At 39.8% G+C, this 24,374-nt stretch overlaps 2 protein-coding genes across 2 annotated transcripts; both read left to right on the top strand.

Moving 5' to 3' along the window:
* The first annotated feature begins 419 nt into the window (after positions 1 to 419).
* LOC145433108 (exopolyphosphatase PRUNE1-like) lies at positions 420 to 6,807 on the top strand. Its single transcript, XM_080310045.1, has 9 exons — positions 420 to 644; positions 2,208 to 2,324; positions 2,827 to 3,041; positions 4,580 to 4,785; positions 4,862 to 4,976; positions 5,037 to 5,106; positions 5,285 to 5,518; positions 6,084 to 6,172; positions 6,413 to 6,807. Exons 1-9 carry the CDS (start codon positions 597 to 599, stop codon positions 6,474 to 6,476), a joined length of 1,158 nt encoding a protein of 385 aa, XP_080166171.1. The 5' UTR covers positions 420 to 596; the 3' UTR covers positions 6,477 to 6,807.
* A 150-nt stretch (positions 6,808 to 6,957) lies between these two features.
* On the top strand, positions 6,958 to 23,354 carry LOC145433107 (uncharacterized). Its single transcript, XM_080310044.1, has 8 exons — positions 6,958 to 17,193; positions 17,253 to 17,332; positions 18,510 to 18,713; positions 19,903 to 19,989; positions 20,045 to 20,287; positions 21,582 to 21,681; positions 21,756 to 21,959; positions 22,949 to 23,354. Exons 1-8 carry the CDS (start codon positions 7,019 to 7,021, stop codon positions 23,049 to 23,051), a joined length of 11,196 nt encoding a protein of 3,731 aa, XP_080166170.1. The 5' UTR covers positions 6,958 to 7,018; the 3' UTR covers positions 23,052 to 23,354.
* The last annotated feature ends 1,020 nt before the right edge of the window (positions 23,355 to 24,374 follow it).

Genomic DNA, 24,374 nt, shown 5'->3' with positions numbered 1-24,374 from the left:
TTTACTCATTTATAACTCCGCTGGGTGGCGACTGAATCTAAGACCTTCCGGTTCCCCGTCGTCTCCCAATACATACATGTTGTGTTTGTTGGTGGGATGCATAAAAGCATACTGACTGACTGACTGACTGATTGTGACCAGGGACCACAATGGCACTGATATATAAACTTGGTTTTCAGACGTTGTGCAGTGTGCACCAAGATGAAAAACGAACGAGCATGTACCACAAATTTACATTTGTTATCCGAACACTGCGACGACACCCTTCCATTCGAAGCAACACGGCCCCAGGCGGTCCGCTGTTTAGTCTTGGTTTATAGATAACTAACCTACGTTAGTTAGGTTAGTTATCTATACTTGGTTCTAACCAGACCCCTGAACTGTATAAACGACGAGCGATCGAGACAAAGTTCCGTGTGGGAGTGTGCTCATTCAGGCGAAACGAGGGATGAGGGGCGTTATTAGGGATGGACAATGGCAAATGTGCAAAATTGGTGCAAAATTCGTGATGCAAAAACGCTAATCGCGAAAACAATATCGCCGGTTCCGCGGTCCGCCGTTGAGCGTACGCCGTTTTTTCGCAACTTCCTGGTAAAATGCTTTCGAGATTCTTAAGGGGAAAGCGCACGGAACTAGTGAATAAGGTAAATATATTTATTCCTTCTTTTAAAATAATTCACTGAGCTCAGAACATGGGTATAATCTAATCGTGATTCGTGGATGACCAGCAAAAACTGTTTTACATTTCAAATTAGCAAGAGTTCTTGGTCATATGAAAGTCCAGACGCGGTTAAAGTAAAAGTAATGTGTAAATTCCTACTCAATTACAAGTAGTTTCTTCGTAAGTAACAATACATTAAATTACTATAATAACACTAGGTGCACTTTTCTAAAAATATTCAGATACCAAGATACAAGGCCTATTGCGCCCAGTCGTTATGACGATTTCACCAGTAAAATTGATGCAGAACTACTTACTCCTTTACGAAATAAAATTTATATAAAGTATTTTACTTCAAAACCATCAAGTGGAATTTAAAGTAGACTGAAACATCTACTTGAGTGGGTAGTGCAAGGAGGCAAGCCTTACTTTCAACAATATTCGCCATTACTGAAAATTTCTTTAATCCAGTGGTATTAATATCTCGTCTGATCAATGCACAGTTTCACACCATTAGGCGTATTTCTGAACAAAAGAATTATTTAGCAAATATATCTTCAACGCGAAACAATAACTTCATATTGTTAATTTATTCGTTGAAAGCTTTTCGACTGACTCTCATCAGTAGCGAACGTCAGTAGTATGACGTAATAATAACAAAAACAAACAACTAGTAGACAGGCAAGATACGGTAGTTGCGATATAAAACAAACGTTAACGAGTACATATTTGGTTATAAATAACCGGAGACAACGACACAAAACATTAATAAAATATTCTAAGAGTGTAGAGGCGCTCCTTCTGGCGACAGAGAATCGGCTGTCGCAGCTTTTAGCGAATATATTAACACCGAGCGAGATAGTGTAATGGTTATGCGTCCGGCTTCTCGAGCGGTAGGTCGTGGGTTCGATCCCCGGCCGGGTCATACCAAAGACTCGAAAAATGGTATCCGCAGCTATCCTGCTAGGCGCTCAGCAATCACGGATAGCATGGAGGAGAAAAAAAAAACGGGGGCGCAGACTAGATGACCTCATGGGGCCGTATCGCAACTCCGTCGCCAAAGCATCTCGATGGTGCAGGCGAGAAAGAATATCATATCTCTCTCTCTCTATATATTAACAATATGAAGTTAGCCTATTGTTTCGCTTTATTCTGAAGTTCTGTACCCCAAATGGCTTGTTCAATTATATCTTTGGATATATCATCTTCGACTTATGAATGATACTACCATTTTCTCGCAATCCAACATCGACATTTCGATTACCTAAAATAACGGCACTTCTTTGAGACATGCACCATATCAAGTCATGTTAGTCATCAGTCGACAGTGTTTCACTAGACCCAGGTGAAGGGAGAAGGGTATATCGCTAGCAAATTCTTCCCAGGATTAGGTTTAGGATCACGGATATACCCTCCACACTTCCGAGAGAAAGGATCTCATATCTGAGGTAACGGATAAAAGTGTCTTCGGGGCGGAGCGACTATGAATGGGCCTTGAAAAAATGAATATACCTATATTTGTTACTGAAGTGCAAATAATCTATAGTTCAAAGAAAACGACGCTAATCCACGGAACGAGAGATACAATTTTATATTCGGAAACGAGTCATGCGATCAAGACTCTGCTCTGTCTGCGCTACTATACGCCTGGTTTTGTTCAGAGGTAGGTCGTTTTGTAGGCTATCTCAGTCGCATTAGGGTTGTTCAAAAGTAAATTCTTTCTTCAAATTTTACAGGCTATTCGATGAAATTGTTAGGTTCGCTAAAAACATTGCCCACTAAATTTGGCTCAATTCCAACCCGTTAAACAGAAGCTATTGAAGATTTACTGGCAACCCCATAAAATTATCAAGTCGTATGAAAAAAACGATGCATAACAAATTTGGCTCAATTCCAACGAATAGGCTAGAAACTAAGTTTTTATTTTGTACAATTTTGGGTTTGAAATAATAGTATTCATGGTTGGTACTGTAAATACTATTTTTTTCAAATCCAAAATTTGTTACTCCAATAACTTCACTTCTACTGTTTGGAATTGAGCCAAATTTGGTGTGCAACGTTTTTTTTAGCCAAAATGAGCTAAAATTAAGTTATTTTTGAACAACCCTACGCAGCATGTAACTCATACGGCAACCCGAATGATTTAATACATTACTCTTTTACAGACACGCCCCAAAAATGACCACACATGCCACGTTCCGGTTCTCAACGTTGAGGAGGATATGTTTAGACTGAAGACAGAAACAGTCTATGTGTTGCAGAGATGTGGCGTTGGCAAGAAGGATTTGATATTTCGTGATACCTTGAGTTTCGAGAAATTCTTTGGAACACATGCACTGGATGCACATGTCACTCTCGTTGATCACCACGTCCTTCAAAGGTACTGTCATATACCTTAGTGCAGGGGTGTCCAACCCGTGGTCTAGCACATGTACACATAGTTTTCATGGCATAATTGTTATGGATTTTGATACGTAGTAATATGAGTCCTATTTTTACCGTTACCTAATCCGATTCTCGCTCCTATCGGACCACTAAAAACGGACATCAATATTCAAGTGGCCCTTTAGCCGAAAAGGTTGGCCACCCCTGTCTTCGTGCTTTTCAATCTTTATCACATATTTTGCAAGATGTGACCATGCTACAGCTACATGCAACCAAGTCACAAGTCAATCTTACTTTTATAGTTTCGACTCGAGTCACGACCGAGTCATTTTCAATTCGCCACAGTGTCAAGTTCGAGTCCAAGTCTTGGTGCATAGGGTCGAGTCGTAGTGTTGTGACTTGAGTCCAAGTCCAAATTGTTGTGTTCACCGTTCATTTTGAAGTTGAAATCATGTTCAATAGCATTTTTACAACTCTGCTCGATATAGAATGGCTAACATCCAGAATGCGCTAATTTTCCTCACTCTTAACAGAGTTTCTGGCCATATTTTACACGTACCTGTTAGTAATAACGGACGGAACACCAATAATGAGGTAACTTTACTATTCATCGAAGTTACAATGAAATGCTTGTCTTGAATAGCTGCTTCGTGGTACAGAACTGGAATAAAGCTTTCAATGCAACATCCATTGTAAAAGAATATATATTATTTACTGAACTCGAAGACTTTTCGGGTGCCTCTTTTCAAGAGTTAACGACGCATTGAAGGGATTTAAACAAATTTAAAAGCAAAACCAAAAAGGCAATGTATGATGCAACAATAAAAATCACTGACCATGAAATTCGCATTGTAACAATGGCAACAATAACAACTTTGAAGTATACGGACATACAGTACTATAGTAGCAGCGCAATTTGTAAATAAACAGTTACACACACGAAACAACATGCACTAATGAGAAATTTGTAAGTTATAGAGAAAATCTTTTTGTCTGCATTAAATAGGCTTGTGCAACTGAATAATAGTAGACTTCAACACTTTTAAATGAAACAAAGATCTGCCACGCGCAGTCGCGCACTGGCAGTAAACATATTGTCATTGTAGTGCTGTGCACAGATGCATTTTAGGGCGCAGTATATGATTTCTGTAGTGGATCCGTTTGGAATTCTTTAAATCGAATATAACAAAACTGGATTTGGTTAGGTAAGAATCCCAATGCTTTGCAACTAGATCTCTTCCCCGTAGGCCGTCCTACTCTCAAGACAAGATGACCCTAGTCGAGTCAAGTCATTTTCCCTATTTAAGAAAATTATTCGAGTCTAGTCTAGTCACCAAAAAATCGCGACTCGACTCTAGTCATGACTTGAATCGTTATGACCCTGCTCAAGTCGTATTTGGACTCAATAACCCTGATTTCGAAATATTGATGAAAAGTTTCAAAATACAGTTTGGGCGACGACTTCCTTTCTTAAAGAGTCCTGATTTGGAGACAGAATGGCAACTCACTCCTAGCTTCTCTTTTATTTCACAGGTCGGATGAATTCCTATCTCCCTACGTCAAGGAGATTATTGATCACAGGCCACAGTCGCAAACATTCGATGACAAAGTTGAGGTTGAAATTGCTCCTGTGGGATCATGCATGACATTAATAGCAGAGAAGATATTACGCGGCATTGATTCTGGAAGAATAATTCTCGCCGACTCCGACATGAGAGAACTAACGCTACTCGTATCTGGTAAATATTCACGTTTTAATTCTTGCGAACTTGGAAAAATGATTCAATTGATTTTACTCAAGTCTCTCTGATTCAGGTCCTATTCTGTTAGACACTGTTAACTTGTCCGAATCTGCTGGTAAGGTAACAGTGCGCGATAGAGAGATAATTAAGAGATTATGGAAGGATGAGGATAAGCAAGAGATCTCCAGGTGACATAATCTTCTGTAGCTCTAAAATTGAGGAACTCTACTGACACCAACAATTTTCAGCTTGTTTAAACAACTGTGTGATGCAAAGTATTGTGTGGACGGGCTCACAGTGAAAGATCTCTTGTTAAAGGTAGATATCATACAGTAGTTACCAAAAACGTTCTCAATTTTGTTTTCACACTCAGTGTGGAGGTTAAATTTGTAAAAAACCTGGGATCTTCTGGTTGATCAAATCACTGAAAAGTGAAAACCATAGGCTATATTAAAATAACAACTGTCATGCTTTGTCTACCAAATCCTTTTTTCAGGACCAAAAGACAATTCACAACCCAAACAAATCGGTGAAGGTCATTTTCAGTACAATTCACGCCGGGATAAACAGGGTTTTCGAAGACAAACTCGCAAAGCAAAGTCTATCGGACTTGGTCAAGGCAGAAAACGCAAATTTGTTGGTGGCATTGTATCCCGTTGAGAGTGGTTTGTCCGGTAATAGTTACAAACCTGTTTTGCTCTACGCGGAGCAACCTGAACTGAAACATGAGGTAATATGTTGCTGAAATATATTTGTCAACATACGATCATTCTATCAACTAATTACTTAGCAAATGTCTTATACAAGATATATTATACCACCATATAATGTATATGAATGAGGTATGTGAGTTATGCGAAAGTGGCCATTGAATCAGCACTGTGTGCTGGATATCATTTGCAACTGACCTAAATGTCCTACAATAATGATTCAGAAGTTCAAATATGTCAATTTTTACCACCACAAGAAAATAATGCCACTATGCCAGCTGCAAGTCACGAACAATAATTTGGAACTATCTGACCATGATTATTTAATTGCGCTTTGTGCCCATGCTGCGGGTTGATGATAGTATAGTATTAAATATTTTGAATGCTGTGATACGACCAATCGAAATTTCAAGGCTACCATTGTGGAAGAAAATACTTGCTCATTGACAAGTACTCTTGGTTACTACTGGTAAATCGCTCGACACTCGACTCGCATTCGAGTACTCGAATCATTGTGCTCAGCTCCAACTTTTCCAACCTTTCCAACTGCGCTTCTTGATATCATCACAATGTCTTGCTCTGCAGGTGGAGAATGCCTTGAAGAAAGCACAAAATCCCATTTTAAATTTAGAAGTGGAAGTATCCGATGATGGAGAAAAGTTCACATATTTCAGGTAGATTTTTTCATATGCTCTGAAACTTGAAGTTAAATAGATTATTACATGAGTGTGTTGCAGCTACAACACCATGCCATGTTCCCAACTCAGGCGTGTAAGTTATGATTCTTTTTACCCTGTTTACAACCAATATTATATATTGTACACACTGACCCCTGTATTGTCGGTAGCTCAGTTTATACCTATATTTACCTGATGTTGCACAAATACAATACCACAAAACTTCATATATTGCAGAATGCACAATGTCAAGGCATCAAGAAAACAACTGCTGCCAATCGTACAATCATCTATTAGTTGAAGATATTCCCCACAGCTTCTTCAAATCAGGAATGTGAATTTTGCTTACATTTAGGAAGACATCAATTCATGCATAGGTACAAAATTAAGCTATTCATTTCACCGTACCCCTTACTTGACTCTATCAATATAATCTATTAGCCTTTGATGCCAACCCTTGCCGCAAAGCCGAGGGCATAATTGTATATTTGCTGTTGATGTTATTGATAAGTCGCATTGGAATGTTGCATTCAATGTTTGCTGTTTGCGTGGCCGGCACGGAATAGTTTGTTTCAAGGCCAATTCTTGTTTCCAACAAATATATGACAGTAAGGTAAACATACATGCAAAAAGGGACTCGGGGCTCCGTATTGATTGAAGTTAATGATTGACCAGGAGCAGCGTACTTTTTGGTGTTGGGTACGTGACAGATGTGGTGAAAGTGATTCCCAGCAACAAGGGCCTTTATTAAATGTATAGTTACAAGATTGCGTGAGCTCAAGGACTATATTTTCTGTTATCTTCTTCTATATGCTATGAGAAGTATGTGTTTCAATTTTGACAATGTCTGCAAATGATATATTGGATATATTCGGGAATGATGTACCACAGACAGAAAATGGACACAATGCCAGCGAGTCGAATGCAGTTGATCAGTCTTTATTGGAATTTGACAATGCTGACAGCAACATAGCTGGCAACAGTCTAGCATTACAAAATGTACCAGGTGGTAGCTTGCTGGATTTTGATGTTGGGAATGCAGCTAGCAACTCTGCGTCTCAATCAGGTTTTGATGTGGACCGAAATGTACATTCGCTGATGCTATCTAACACTTCCGCAAATACCGATGACGTGTTGGGCATCTTCGATACAAGCGAATCAATCCAGACTAAAGCAAACAACTCCATTGTTGATCTTTCAGGTGGGTTTTCGCAATTGGAGGCCGGTGCTTGTGAGGCAACAGCTGACAGGGACTTGTCTGGGTTTGGATTCCAAAATAGTGACTTGTTTCAAATAAGTGACTCTGTAGTTGTTAACAAGAATAATAGCTTGTTTGATTTGGATGAGATTGAAAATACAGCGGGTATCCAGACAGGTTTTGTTCTCTCGGACCCTAACAAACTCGGTGGAAGCATTGAAATGGATAAAGCTGATATTTCTTCAGAAGATGCTTTGGTTTCAATAGGACAAACCGTTGGTGATCAATATGTGAAACCAAATGAGAGGAATGCTGAAAATGTTGATGAGCTGCTCGAGTGTGGTACGGCACCAGTACAAGCTACAGTAGAGCAAGATTTGTCGCCTTTGAATGTAACCAGTGCAGTGGGAAAATCAGGAGACCAGTCAAACTTTTTTGATCAATCTGGATTAATATCCCTCAACGTAGAAGGTAATATAACTTTGCAAAGTACCAATCAGAACTCTCCGCATCATGCTTCCGTGAGTTGTTTGTTGCAAAGTGAAGCAAGTTCAACTGCTGCTGAAGCAAATTGTGATGACCGTGTTTTAGCAGCCACTCAACCAAGCATTGCTCATGAACCTGAATCGGCTAAATCACCTGTAATTGCTACAAGTGCTTCCGATAGTTTAGGCGTATTGCTAACACTATCTGAAAAACCCATTATAGATCAGCCTCAGCAAGACCATAGTGGATTAATTGATTTGGCAATGTGCGATGGAAAACAGGTTGATTTTAAAGAACCTACTACCTTATTGCCTGATGGTGATGACTGTCATTTGACGGAGCAGCATGATGCATCACCCGTAACTCCAACTGATAAAAACAAGATTGTCTCACTCGAACTATCTATGATGATGCCACAAGAAAACCAATTGTTGGTTGTTGAAGATAACGGGTCTGCAGAAAAAGATGAAATATCTAATGAACATATTGTCCATCAGGAGAATGCATTTAATAAGAGCGAGCAAAGTTTACTGCCAGACCTACTGAGCCATGATGTTTATACATCCGAATTACTGTCAAATCCTGAAAATAGTGACAATCCAATGCCAGACAAAGATGTGATGTTGCCACTGGGCAGTGTTACAATGGAACCAAGCACAGAAAATGTTGATCTGCTGCAAGATAATACATTAAATGGAAAGACCAATAAGAAAGATTGGGAAGACATATTAACCTTTGAACGTGACACCGGTTTTGAATTTGTAGTTGGTAATATCGCTGAACACTCGATGCATACCGAAAAGGGTATATTTGGTGTTGAAACTGGCGAATCATGCCATGATGTCGAATCATTTCAGCCATTCAAAAATCCACAAGCTAACAATGGGACAAAGGATTATTTGGTTGTTCATGATGAACAAAGCAATGATCTGTTATTACAGGACGTCTCATCGTTAAATGTTTCCAAAAAATGTGATACTATAATAGAAGACACACTTGAAAGTTTCAATGATATTACCACTTCTACTGATGGCGTGGATAGTGTGGGTGAGCTAGCGTTTCAAGAGGGTATATCAAAACACACTCAATATGAAGGGGATCATATGATTGGACTGTCAGGTGCAACAACAGATGTTAGATCAGTGATGATGTCTGACAGCAATGAGCAATTGCTTGTTAATCAAGATGGTGCTTTGGATTTATGTAAAGATGAAAATATAGTTAATGATGATACAGAAAACAAAGACAGTGGTTGTTCACGGAACAGTGACGCAAGTATTGACAGTGATCATTCAATGTTAGAGCCTAGTGAGTCCACTGTAACTTATACCGAGTCCAGTGCATTCAATGACATGCAAACAACTTCAATAAATGATGTAAGTGAATGTGCATTGAGTGAAGGTAAACGACTTACTGGTGACGAAGACAAACACGATACCTCTAATATTACAACTCATACGGAGGATGATATGTGCAACTCAAGTGCTACTTCTGACCTCAATGAGGACAGTTCTTTTGCTACAAGTATGCCTGAATCTAAACAAAGCGTCGGAAGTCCTATCCAAATACAAGACGAAGTACACATATTACCATTAGATCCTGAAAACAACACAGGATTGTCTTGCCAGGTTGGTATCGACTATGTGGATCAAATGAGTCTGAGCAAAAGTGAGACTGATGGACCAAACACTTGCATTAACCCTGTGGTTAAAGATGAATCGTCTGTGATCGAACGTGCATCTTCTGAACCTCATGGACTTCAAATCGACTCTGACGACCTCATGGTTTCTCCAGTTTTGATGTCCAATGATAAATTAGAGGACACGCGAGAGAATATATCGGGAAACGCTCCAGATAACGAACAGCCCAGTTCATTCGTAGAAGAAGAAAAGAAAGCAGTCTCTTTTGAGAATGTTGAGGATGGGTCTGTAACAGATGAAAACCATTCAAATGTTTTTTTACCAGAAGGTAAATTTATTGCAGACTCCATTTTGTCTACAGAAGTATACCCACAGAAAACCGAAGAAACCATCACATCCGATGCATCAGCAGATATCACAGACACCGATTCACTTGAAGAATTGGATAATAGAAATGCAGATGCTTTCGAAAATGAAATTTCAACTTCAGATTTGCTCAGTGGATCTGTTGCCACAGCACTTGTTGAGCGGTTTGTGGATGATATCATCTGTACTGCAATATCAATTGTGGAAGAGGAGCTTGCTGCAGAATACATGTCAGATGGTTCTAGTGACGAAAGTATTGATCACAAGGAGTATGCTAGTGATGACGCCGTTGATACCACCGAACGATATGAAACATTGGATACTACATCGACGATTGAGGATTTAGACGAAGATGAGGAATCCTCGCCAGTCATTCCAGTTCGAACAAAGAAAAGGAACAATATTGATGATGGCAATATGCTGGATTCAAGTGACACCACCAACCTGGTTGCTGTTGAAAACGAGGAACATCAAATTTCAGAATCTTCTCCCTCAAATCAAATGTCCGATTCAATAGAAGCAGCCCCACCGGTAATTCCGACACGGAAAAAGAAGAAAAAGGCAACTGAGGATGAGGATATTACATCTGGAAATGATAGCGGCCAAGCATGTGAAATAGTAGATGATTCGCTATTAAAAACGGCAAACACTGGCTTCAATATCCCCGAGATAAAAGGAGATGTCAATGCTGGACAGCTGAGTGGAAAGAATGAAATAATAAACCTGACTGATGATTTGGCTATGGATCCAGTGATCGAATCTTCCAAGAAGAATGGTGAGTGTAATCCCGAGAGGATTAATAATAACTTGGTAGAAATATGTGAGAAAAAGCAACAAGGCAGTTGGCAAGCCAGTTCTGAAATAGTTCACAACAATATGGAATCGAATCTGAAAAAAACGTCAGTTTCTGCTAATGATAAAACTGACTTGGTTGAAAATGATTTTGATAACATTCAAGATATACATCACACACAGCCATATAGTGCCAGAGAAGTTTCTGCTTTCGATCCAGCTCATAAACTTGAAGATAAGCCAATGTCGCTAATGGAATCCATGTCAGACGACGATATGGATATTTTGCCAGCTGGCAGACAAGGAATCGAGTCAACTCAGGGCAATGAGAGCTTGTTAAAAATTGATGAGAATATGACAAGTTTTCCAAAGGACGAAGAGTCCACTTCATTCATAAATAATGTCGAGGATGAAAGGAATATTGGATCGATAGACAACCCTTCGGAGAGCAGCGATCAGGACATTTTGGGAGCTGAAGGTCATGATATCCATGATCAGCACATGAATATCACAACAGGCCAGGAAAGCAATGGAGAAATACCGCCAATAGTCGGATTAACTGAAGTAGATGGAAGTATACCATCAGATGCGGAATATGACAGCAACACTGCTGTCATCATTTCGGTTGAGAATTCAGATGAAGTTTTTGGTGAAGGCCATTTGACTCGGGATGAACAAGATGGCAATCAAGTGCTCAGTGACTACCGTGGTCAATATCAATCACCGCCACCACTTCCGGAAGCAGATTATGATGAGCTTGAACTTATGCATTCTCAATCTGCCGATAATATTGAATATGTATATACGGAGGACAATGAATTTTCTTCTGTGAAAGTGCAAGGGAACACGGAAGCACAGTCTTCTTCGTCATCCATTAAAAAGTCCGTTTCCTTGCCGACAAGCTTCTACACCAATTACTCGTCAGTACCATCCACCGTATTCATTGACAGGGAATTATTTTCTGACGATGGAAGTGATGCAGAATCCGGCAGCAGTTCAAGTTCAAACGACTATAACCCTGCTGATGGCAATGATAGCTCATTTACAGATGATTATGATGACTCCATTTCTCAATATAAATCTGCATTAAAGCAGTATGGAATAAGGCAAATTCCGAATCAAGAATTCACCTATCCTGAATTGGATCCAGAACCTTCAACCACTTACGAAGCTTACGATACCGATTGGGAAGATATTGTCACCGATCCTCTCAGAAGATATTCTGGCTTGCCAGTCATACCGGAAGAAAGTGAACCGAGTGAAATAGATGAATCTGAAACTCAGCGTGAAACGTACGCATTTGAAGATGTCGACGATATCATAACGGATGAATCTTTGACAATAAACGAAGATGATTTGAGAGAAGAATCCGAGAATCCAGTTCCGTTGCAAGGAGAACATGCATCGGAAATTGATGACCAATCGTCCTTGGAAGTGAATCATGAAAAGAAATCCGAAATGAAACTTGAGGATGTGGAAAGTGAATCCATCTCAAGTGAAAATCAGACTGCAAATCAAGATGTTTCAACTTCAGACGCCAATAAAGTAAAGAATGAGTTGGTGCAGAATCAGGATCCTGAAGCGGAAGATACCGCTTACAGCACTTCCGATATAATCAAGACTGACAATGACACTACTTGTATTGAAATTTCATCAGGCAGTAGTACATACTCAATCGATCAATCAATTGACTCAGCGCAGTCACAAACTGTGGACAATGGGACAGACAAAAATCGACCAACAATGTCAGCCCGCGAAAGTGATATTTTGCAAGGGGCGTTGATCGCTGGATTTGAAACCTACACCCATATATTTCCAGAGCAACCCAGTATCCTGAAAGAAGATGAAATCCATGACATAGCACGAAATGCAGATGGTCCGATAATTGGTTCTTTGGAATTCGAGACTCATGTAGTTTCAGATTTCGATCAGGTCAAAGATGACATTGTTCTGCCAGCATCTGCTGATGCACAACTGATGGATAACGCTGGAAAAAACATTGATCCCGAAATCGTTTCGAATGAAGCCGAAAGTTCACAGAATGTACGGTCGGTAGTTGAGTCGGGTGGCATAGAAATACCCGAAGAGCAGCAACAGTCTTTCAAAAAGGCTGAGATTTCACAGTCACCATCTGTGGATGTGATTAATGAAACTGCATCGACCATGAATACTAAGGTCGTTGAAACCGGACATTCTGATGAGGATATTAAACATCAGGAAGCAGAATATTTGTCCGATGCTTCAGTTATTGTGGAAAATAACTCTCTCCATGTCATCAGGGATAATTTGGAGCCCATGAAAATGGATGGTGACACTATTTCGTTTTCTGATAATTCTGATAATGAGAATGAGGGTGAAGGTGCCGTGTCTTTACAATTCGACAATGACATATCCGCAAGCGTTGTTACTGAAATTTCATCCTTCAATGGAGTTACTATTGCTGCTGATGTTGCGAAGACCGATTTTGGATCTGAAAATGCTCAAGATCACATGAACGATGATGACGATGTCACTGGCGAAGATATGATTGCATCGATGGAAAACGTTAAATCTAACGTGGAAGCATTTACGGAAAAAGAAGACTTAGATATGGGTTTGTCTTTACAGCAATCTGCTATTGCTCCAGTGTCTCAAAGTAAAATCGATATTATTACCGCTCCGTCTCAAATTGATTCTGCACTTGACACTGCTGGTATGCACCACCATGAAATGGATGATTTGTTGACATCTAAGGACGAGGAAATTGTAACTGAACATCAACCAGCTTGTGATTCTACTCTTCCTCAAACAATGGATATTGGACCTGAAATAACTCCAAATTTGCTGGAAGACTCGGAAGCATCGGTATCGTCAAATAACAGTGCTGAAACAGGCTTGCAGAATGCACAACATATTTCACTACCAATTGTGGCATTGGATGCAACAGAAATATGTAGCGACCAGCAGCTCGCTTTAAATGTGGATAGACCTTCAAAGAAACCAGATGTCTTGCAAACTGAAGATGAATGTTTCCCTGGTCCTGTCAAGGAAAATGTTGGTAATGCTGATCACAATAAGTTGCAAGATCATTCAACAATATTCAATGATGCAGATCGTACTGAAATCGTATTAACGGTAAATAAACCTGCTGGGGCTGTCGACGCTGGTGAGAAAATTGAACCAATCAATATGTCTTTGGAAATCGAAAACGCGAGTGATCACCACCTATCAATAATGAATGCTCAATCTGACAGAGACGTGTGCATCATTAGTGATGAGAATTTACTGTCAGAACAGCCTAATGCAGATTTGTCACCTCAGAGTAAATCAATAATGCTCTCTCAAGAGGTGAAACAGAGTTCAGGTACTGCTGAAAATGCTCAGCCCCGCAACGAACAGAATTCTTTGACATTGAATGACCTGGAGCCTGTTCAAGATGTTCCACTACATGACATCACCAATGCCGAGGTTGTTACAAGTGATGAAGCCCAATCAGTGTTGCATTTCTCTTCAGAGATTGACCAGTTACATATCATCGGTAGTACTGAAACTGACAATGAAGTGAAGTTCGAAAAAGAACCCACAGATGTTCATGTGCTTTTGACACCCACGATAACTCCTCCAGAGTCTTCGAACGATACCAATCTGACTTCAATTACTTCTGAAGTCCATTCTTCACTAGATTCTGAAAATGATGAGGAAAAAATGTCTAAATCAATGGAATGTATTATCAAAACTTCAGTGCTCTCGGGTGCAAGTGAAATTTCAGCTAGTGAAGCAACCTCTGAACCGCAGACTGTTGAAAATTTGTTTGTAGCTGCAGAACATATTACTCCGACAAATAGCGGTATTGCATTCACCCCGGAAAAGCCGACAGATGAAAATATGGAGCTAACGGAAGGTGTGCTCGTCACAAAATCTGATAAGCCATCAGAGAATGAAACTACCACGTCCCAAGTTCAGGTGGCTTCTCTTATCGAATCACAGGAGAACACTTTGGCCATTGATAGTGTTGAGAATATCGAGGAAATGTCCGGGTACCAGCATACTGATGATGATACAAATCAAGATATACCTTTGACTGAAACTGCTGATTCGGAAAGTGAAAGTACTAATCTGCAGAGGAATACTTTACCGGTTGATAATGTTGAGGTTGCATCAGGAACACCCCTGTACCAGCACACTGAGTCTGATACAGATATGGATTCTAATATGCCTGATTCTGAGGTGCTGTCTCAGGACACCATCGAAATACAGGAGCCGTTGACTGATGGCCACGTGGCAGATGAAGATCATAAAGTAGCTTCCTTAGTCATTGAGATGGAGTCAGACATCAAATTGTCATCAGAAATACCTACTGTAATGGAAGTTGACAATATTTCGGAACCCCCCATTCATGGTGTATTGCAGTCTGAATCTTTTCCTCAGGTTGAATCTGATTTGGCTCATCGCAGTGTCATGCAGGATAATATAACAACTGCCTCGAATGATCCAATGTTTGCAGATTTTGACTCTGGTTTGACAGAAAAGAAAGCCCCTACTCCAATCATTCCTTCGGAAAGTGTACTTGGTGATTCACAACCAGTTATTTCACCGGTAATGATACTAGATTCTACACAGAAACTAGATGATGCCAATGAAGAGATAGCTGATATTCAATCAGTCGAAAATTCACAGGTTCAATGTCAGGAACAGACTGATGATTCTCACAATAAGATGGAACACATTGCGAACACCCCACAGTTGGATACGGCAGATCCAGAGATGCTCCAAAATATCACACATACTGCGAATGTGACTTCAGCAAGTGATGCAGATGTAGTACATGAAAATTCCTTCTATGATCGAACGTCGTTGGAGACAACGGCCATATTTCATGAAGATGTATCTTCAGCGCAATCCAATACAGACCTGTCACAAAGCGAGGACATCTCAACCTTACCCGGTATCCATGCAGATGCTAATGCAGATATTAGCACTGTTCATGAACAGGCAGATAATATTCTGCCAAAATTATCTGTGGAAAGTATTCTGTCAGATGATGATAAAAATGTGGACTCTCTGCCTCTTGAGGAAATTGATGCGCAGCAACTTGCTCCAGATGGGGAGACAGGATCATTAGATCTGAATGCGTCTGAGATCCATGCTGTGCAACCTAATGACACAACACAAGAATGTTTCAACCGTAGTGAAGCCTGTATGAAACCCGACATTGATCTGCCACAAGCGCCCCGTGAAAACCCTGAGGTTTCCAATATTAAAAGTGTGCCTCATAATACCTCGATTCCAAATGCGGAAGATTCAAAGGCGCTGTTGGAGACCGTAGCTTCAGAAACACATCTTATCACTGATACACCGCCACCCCCTCCGTTACGAAAGAAAAAGAAGGCAAAAAGAGAAGCGACTGGTGAACTTGTTGATAACCCAGATCAAATCGATCTATCTGAGGCAACAGTAACCACAGAAACCGGCAATATTCCTAAAGTAGTTCAACCATCGACCGATAAAAAGAACAGCAGTGAGCTTGTCATTAATAATGAACAGGCTACATCTGACGAACATGGAGAACACACTCGTGAAAGCCTCATCTCTTCAATTATTGATGACAGTTCTGAAACAAAACGGTCTGCGGATTCGGAAATTAGTCTAACGTTAGTAGAAGCGAATTTACAAGCACCGAATGTGACTGCTCCGTCGATTATGTTGGGTGTATCAAGCAGTGAAGAGTCTGTCAATACAGAAGATGATAAAGAACTGTCGTCTGCGGAAATGATTACTAGCGCTGATGTCAGCGAACTGGTACAACCGGCAGAGGATGAACCTGCAGTCAAATCAGCATTGCAAATCGAAGAAAGTCCATCTGATATTGTCAAGGAAGGTATTAATGTGAATCCTATTGTGAACATAGTCGACCGTGAATCTCCTCCGCGATTGCCACCGACAATAGTGATATCGGATGAATATGGTCAGCAAAACGAACTGGCGGATGACAGTTTTTCGCACACTGAGCATGCTGGGTCAAGTATCTCACCTGTAGACTCTGCGTCGGACGGATACTCGTCTTCTGAAAAGGAATATTTCTTAAGTGATGATGATAGCTTTGGTAGTCTTGATGAAATAGTTGATCCAATGCACAACTATCATTTAATAGCGGACTCTGTACTCGCTTCTATAATGGAAACCTTGGTGTCGAGTGTGGAAGAGGCTAAAAAATCAACGCCATCGTATCAACATATTGATGATGGCGTGGAAGCAAAACCAGACTACAGCCTAGAGGACAGTATTCCAATAATAGAAATCAATGGGGAAGTATTACCACCAGAGAGCTTGTTCGATGTTGTTGAACAAGATAGCAAGGGAAATGATGCATCCGTTATTACTACTGTTGAGAATGAGGACGTGATAACAACCCAGCAGGAAGAGGTAAATACTTCAAAAACATCCGTTATCACTACTAGCGAGAATGAAGACATACCGACAACCCAGCAGGCAGAACTCAATACTTCAAGTTCAATGAGTGATGGATTGCAGTCGACATCGCAGGATGAAGAATATATGTAAGACTGTTTGTTGATTGCTTTGTCCTTTTCATTGCAACATTGAAATTCGTATTCAGAAAACACGGCCGGCAAAGATTTGACACAACTGGTAGTATCCGCTACCTAACGGATTCCGAGGATGAAGATGAAACAGAAGGTGAGTCAAGTTAATTTGATGCAGTTGGTCTACATAGTCATCGTGCTATTTAAGTGTGGACAGTGTGCAGATTTTAAGGCAGGCAAACCTACGTCATGTAGAATTGCAGTGTATATAACCCAGTGCTTATGAAGTAGCAGTTTAAGATGAGAAATCTCGCATATTTTGGCAATAACCCACGACTCAATATTTTCTGGTACATCTCTGTGAATAACGCAGAATGACAAATACTTTAAAATCCGTACGCTGCAAACATGATACATATGCAATAGGCAGGTAATTATGACCATTCACTCTTGAACATGATGCAAATATATACTTTTACTACTACTTACGCTGCTGCGCTCTAGATGTGATGTGACCACCAACCACAGAGATGAAAGGAGTGGAATTGGACATTTCACGAAAATCCTTAGCTGCAGTTGCATTTTGAGAATAACGTCGGCTGCCAAAACGTTTTATACACCTTCAACTATCAACAAACTTTATAAAGATAGATATAATTCCATTTCTACCACATAGATACTTGGTGCTTCACTAATCACTATCACCTTGAGTACTGAAAATGATGGTTATACAACAAGTGTTCAATTGAATATTATATTCATATTGAAATGAAACCCGAATATTTTCGGCTGACACTCGTCAGGGGTAATCGTCAGCAACTAGTAGAAAATTCTCATCTCTATATTCTCTACCAGTTGCTGACGATTACCCCTGACGAGTGTCAGCTGAAAATATTCCGGTTTCATTTCAATATGAATATAATATTCAATTGTATACTGAAGTTCTGTACCTCCAAGAACCACAACAAATGTTGTGTACACAGCTCTTTTGAATACTCTACTAGTTGCTGACGATTACCCCTGACGAGTGTCAGCCGAAAATATTCGGGTTTCATTTCAATATGAATATAATATTCAATTGTATACTGAAGTTCTGTACCTCCAAGAAGCACAACAAATGCTGTATACACAGTTCTTTTGAATACTCTACTAGTTGCTGACGATTACCCCTGACGAGTGTCAACCGAAAATACTCGGGTTTATTTCTCTATGTATTTATTATTGTGTTGTATGGTGCTGTTCTGCACCTCCAAGAGTCATTGAAGTAAGATTTGAAGTCCCTCTTTTCCATTCCAAGCTGATTTGTTGAACTGGTTTTGTCGTCATAACAGCATCTCAGAAGTCCAGTCGACTTATCTCCCTGGAGGACGATACATTCGCCAATGATTCCGGCAATTCAACACCTACCGCGTCGCATGACTCCGATGAGAACAATCGATTGGCGGCTAAACGAAAGTCGTTGGTACCACCTTCATCGCTGGTTTTGTCGGTTGCATTGGATGAAATTGACCTCACCGACAAATCTGATATACAAGGTGCTATTTGTTAAATATGTTGATGTCTTTTTTTGTATTTCCACTGCAAGATATTTGAATGTTCGCTAGGGCTGTTCAAAAATAACTTCCTTTTTTTCAAATTTTACTTATTACTTTATAAAATTGTTAGGTTCCCTAAAAAACGCTGCACACCAATTTTGGCAGAATTCCAACCTATAGAAGCATGGCTATTTAAAAAGAGTTTTCGATTTATTTAATAAAATTTAATTTTTTTCAAATTTTACTTATTACTTTATAAAATTGTTAGGCTCCCTAAAAAACGCTGCACACCAATTTTGGCAGAATTCCAACCTATAGAAGCATGGCTATTTAAAAAGAGTTTTCGATTTATTTAATAAAATTTAATTTAATTTTTTTCAAATTTTATTGCCTACCCCATGGAATTGCGTGGTTGTCTGAAAATATGATTCAAAACTTTTTTTCTGATATAGCAATGCATCTTGCCCTAGTCATCACTTTCGCCCAATAAATGTCTGAAGCCCCCGTCGCGTCCTGATTACCAGTTGGAGTGTATTGAGGACAAGGAGGGAATGGCAGCCCTAACTATATACCATACAAGCTCTGTGGGTGTCTGAAAACAACCACATGGCCAATAGGGTGGAGTGAAAAAAAGAGGAATTTGAATTTCAAAAAGTGCCTTTGATATTTAGTCCTAAATCTCAAATGAATTACTTCTATCATGATTTCAGGTTCCTGCACCCTCTAGTGCAATTTCACCGAACGAGCCGAAAATAGCTAATTTTGCCATATCTTGATAACCGCTTATGCTAGAAAACTAGTTTTGGGCTTAAAAGATGCGGAAGCAACATGTTACAATCTGCCTTCCATAGAACTTTGTCTTGAAAATGTTCGGAATAAAAGTTACAAGCAAATCATTGATTTTTAGACCGCCATTAAAATGTCGCTTGGTTTTACTAAGTTTGCGATGCCAATTTGCATGTTACAATCTGTCATATTGCTGCTTTAACAACAAAATTTTGTTGGGCATTTGAGATTTGGGACCAAATATCAATGGCACTTTTTGAAATTCAATTTTTTTTTTCACTCCACTCTAATGGCCAACAGCTTGAGCACCTCCGCCCTAGTAGCTGAAGTCTAACCAAATTTGCTATTCTTCATAGCATTTTTCGATGTCCTGCTACCTGCAACGTATTATTATCATTTGTAGAAACACCAGTTTCCCAAAGAATAAGTCTTTCGTCCAGTCTCAGCAGCTCGCAAACATCCGTAGCAAGCAGCGCCGGAGAAGCGACAGGTAACTCCATCCCTTTCATTTTCAAGTATCCCATTTCGAAACGCCACTCGTACAGGTAACAAGCGCAGCATGCTCCCGCGGCTGCCTTCGTTACGACGGAAGAAAACGCCGCAACCCGTGGCCCCTGAAATAATCAAGACGAGATACCAGCTGGTCGATCCGAAAGACGTGATTCCGATCGTTCCCCAGCCCGAGCTTCGAAGAGTGGTCAAGTGGGAAACGGTTACGATCAAGAATATCGAATATAGGATCGACGAAGCTCTGGTTCAACCGTACAAGCGAGTGATCGCGCATGGAGGTCGGCGGTGTTACCGATTTTGATTCTGAATCGAGTATTAGGCTTCGAGTCATATGTTCTATGACTTGACTCGAGTCATTTTTCAAATGCGCGAAATGACTCGACTTGAGTAAATTTTGTGTTGACTTGACTTGTATACTCAAGTCATTGTGTGTGACTCGAACCAAGTCATGGGACTCGAGACCAGGTCGGCCAAGACACACATTTCACAGTTACTTCGAAGAAGAGTAAAGTTGCCACATTATTGGTATCTTGTTTGTCAGTCTTAGGCCTGAAACTGCTAAGACTGAGGAAAATTACGATATTATGAATGCGAGCCATTCTATATCACTCGTGCAGAGTTGAAAAATGTGGGTTTAACTGAAAATTAAACAGTGACACGGCCATTTACTAGCTGACTTGGACTCGGACTTGACTTGGTGGAAAATTAAAAATGACTCGACTTGACTCGAGTCAAAACTATAAAAGTGACGTTGACTTATGACTCGGAACCTTGTGACTTGGTTACAACCTGACAAATATGTACCTTTTATGTGACCACAAGAAAAATAATGCCTGTTCTACATCATAGTAAAGCTTATCTGGTATTTTTTCGACCATACCTATTTCATTGCACTACGACAATACTGTGGGTTGATCACGAGTTGACATTCAAATGTCAATTTCAGTAACACCCGTGACTTTGTACTATGTTCGGTATGTTGCGATATGACTAGTATAGGTTTACAGCCTTTCACAGTGGACAATGTTATGGAAACATTAATTTTATTTGATAGGGCTGTGTAATTTCAATGCTCGAAATAATCATCTCTCTCTGCTGGACTCAAACCCTAATTACAGATCATTGACGCTATGCCAGACTGACTTACCAAGCGAAAAATTCTATTCTAGGTCTGGTAACTGCTATTGAGCTCCTTCTGCCTGCCACCTCTTTTATACTAATACAAAGCAGATGTACTGATTTTTGTTTTCTCAAGTGGAAATGAAAAACAATTCAACAGCAAATGTAACAATGTATAGTTATACACATTAGCGTTGTTCAAAAATTTCAGGGATTCACTGGAAAATTGTTAGGTTGCCTTAGCGATTTCATGAGGTTGACAGTAATATTTCAAATTAAAAAAAAATTAAATAATAGATTCATGATTTTCACACTCCTGTGCGTTCACATCTGACAGTTGGAATCGAGCCGAATTTTGTGCGCAGCGATTTTTTGGTGCGCAACCTAAAAATTTAATCAGTGAATCCCTCTAAAAAGTTAATTTTGAACTCAACTCGTGTATTCTCGTGACAGGATTTTACGACGAAAAGAGCACAATCATCGAAGTGTTCATGCCGTATCTACCCACTACAAACGTCCAACATTATGACTGGATTATGGACAATATATTTCTGTAAGTAAACACTTGTATGTCCTCTGTCCCTGCTTCATTGCGACTTTGCGAACGGTTTGTGTTGTCGATTCCAGATATGTGTTAGCGACAGTGGAGCTCCTAGCGCAAGGCAACTTCAGCGTCATTATTTTCGCCGGGTCAAGAAACCAGCAGCCTGCGAACGCGCTTCTGCGTAGATGGCACGAGCATATCGATTACCGGCTGAAGAAGAACGTCGAGGCCTTCTACATTCTAAACTCGTCGTTCTACTTTCGAACCGTGGCCAAGCTGTTTATCAGGTGAGATCTGAGTTGGACTGCTACAAAATTTTCTGGTTTTAAAAATTAGAATTACTGAATTCGAAAATTGAACGACATGCAACAAATATTCAGTTCGTGTCAAACCAGAGTTTACGAATTCGTAAGCATGAGAATAACAAATGCAAGGACAAACTACGTCGCAAGGACAATCAGTTCCAACCAGAAATGAAGATAAGTAGTACAATTCTAGCATTATGTGCGGAAATGCCTATTTACATTAATTACATACACGCTGTCAAAATTATGTTTCTCAAAGTCACAAAATGTCAAAATTTTCATTTTGTAAGTCAAAATCTATCGTTTTCATACAAAAAATCGCCCTACTTATGTCCAAAATCTTGTGCGGACGCCAGTCCTATTACCATGCAAATTGGCGTAGGAAAATTTTTCCCACTGTTCTGGCCTTCGATGGTAGGTTTGATAAACAGAGGTGGTCGGTGTAACGATTAACTTGTACTTTTTCAGAATACCCAAGTAAATTTTGATTACTCCCACTGATTTAGACAAATTTCACTTCTCAACTTTTCACAATTTCAATTTTTAAAGTAGAAAGTAGTTTTGGGTTACGTTTTCATCACCATTATGAGTGGCGAAATAACCCCCGTATCCCGGAAACTGATTTTTTTTCGAGAATCGATCCTATTTGTAGTGGCGTTATTACCCATTTTGCGTTAATTTGCGATTTTGGAAGTTAGTCACCTCTGCTTTTTGAAATTTCTTACTTTTCAAAATTTCATTTTCCACTTACACCTAAGGTAGTTTGACATTGCCACTAAGTAACTGAGTAAAGTATTTAACACCTCGGCTAAATATACTTTCTGAAACTACTTCCAACCCTTCATTTACTACTTCCACCTAACAGTTCTATAAAATGACACTTCCACTGCCCCCATTACTTTCTGTATTGTGGATTCTTCCGCACAGTGTATAACTGTATATTTTACTAATGCACGTGCGTCTCATTCAAGCCGAAAGGTGCAGAGGAAGATGAAATACGTGAAGAACATGGCCGAACTCAAGACGTACTTACCTACAGACTTCCTGTTCGTACCGCCCGAGATCGCGAAATGAAACTATCGACCTGAAGTGTCTTGTACTCTCTTGCTCAGTGCACATGAACGCAAAACGCTGCTTCTGCGCGAATAAATCATACAACTATAAGATCATTCTTTCAGATCAGTGATTACATCTATCGATTCACAAGTTCAGTGCCTTCATTTCGTTGGTATATTGTCTACGCTCACGACAAAGATATATATCCGTGGTTTCGCGTAGCTGATAAGTGAAATGTGCAATAACTACTTTGTCTGTTTATTCCCTTCGATTGTTTTATGCAAACTATTTATTCTTGTGGAATAAATCCATTTGCTTCAATTAGTCGCACTTTCCTTTTCTGGTCTGCAGTCAAGAGTGTTTACTGTTTATGCTTGTAGAACCTATTATAATAATGTCTTCTGTGAAGGTCGTAAGGACAGTTGAGACGAGGATGTCGCTACTAGCCGAGCAGACGTTTTGGTTAGTTACTTGGTAACACGGGTGTAAGATAGCCTCGAATTGCGGTGAACGAGTGGATATGAACGGTGAACAGAGTGTCAATTTTTTATTATTAAATTCTGTGTCATCCGCTGCAGGAGAAAGGAAGGCAGTTTATTTTCGTCTGCATAATCGAGGTGCTTTAACGATGGAGATTGGGAGTAACTGTTTGGTTGTCAAGTCTGTTGTCATTTTCCCTTCCGGCGTTAGCGATCGAGAAGCTGAACGCTCCACTGATAGTACGCTATCTTTTCGGACTTCAGATGATAAATGAAATGGCTACTAGTAAATTCGGCATTAGAACTGTATTTACTAAGCTATGCATCAAAATTGTATTCAAAAATTACGCGGGACGTTCGTATCAGTTACTTCCATTTACGTGTATTGTAAGTAGGGCTGGGCAAAATCGAGTACCTGAGTGATTCGATTCTGAATCACGTAATATGCTTCGAGTCGAGTCGAGTCATCGAGTATCACTCGTTATGACGTCATAAAAGAATGCAATACGTCAAAGTTCAAATATGTACCGTTTATGCCCCCACAAAGAATATAATGCATTTTATCCATCTCATAAATGATACTTTGGTATTTTTCGACCATACCGATTTCATTCCACTTGGTGGCAATGTTGTGGAAGAATCATGACTTCGGAAATGTGCTACGTCCAGTAGCCTTCGTAGCTCCGTACCATATGTTTCGTATGCTACAATACAGCCAATCAAGGTTTCAAGGCTTCAGCAGTGAAAATTAGTATCGAAATTGTAATTCTCGTTGATAAATTAACTTTCCGTGGCGAGAAGCGTAAAATTTCAGTACTCGAAAAAATGGTATTTTATTACTCGACTCGAATCATTAAAATTA

This window comes from Botryllus schlosseri, chromosome 2, assembly GCF_051294905.1.
Source record: "Botryllus schlosseri isolate E-star chromosome 2, Bs_hap1, whole genome shotgun sequence".
In the NCBI taxonomy this organism is placed as follows: domain Eukaryota; kingdom Metazoa; phylum Chordata; class Ascidiacea; order Stolidobranchia; family Styelidae; genus Botryllus; species Botryllus schlosseri.
The sequence above is the reverse complement of the archived record's forward strand: the minus strand, read 5'-3'. Positions and strand labels throughout refer to the sequence as shown.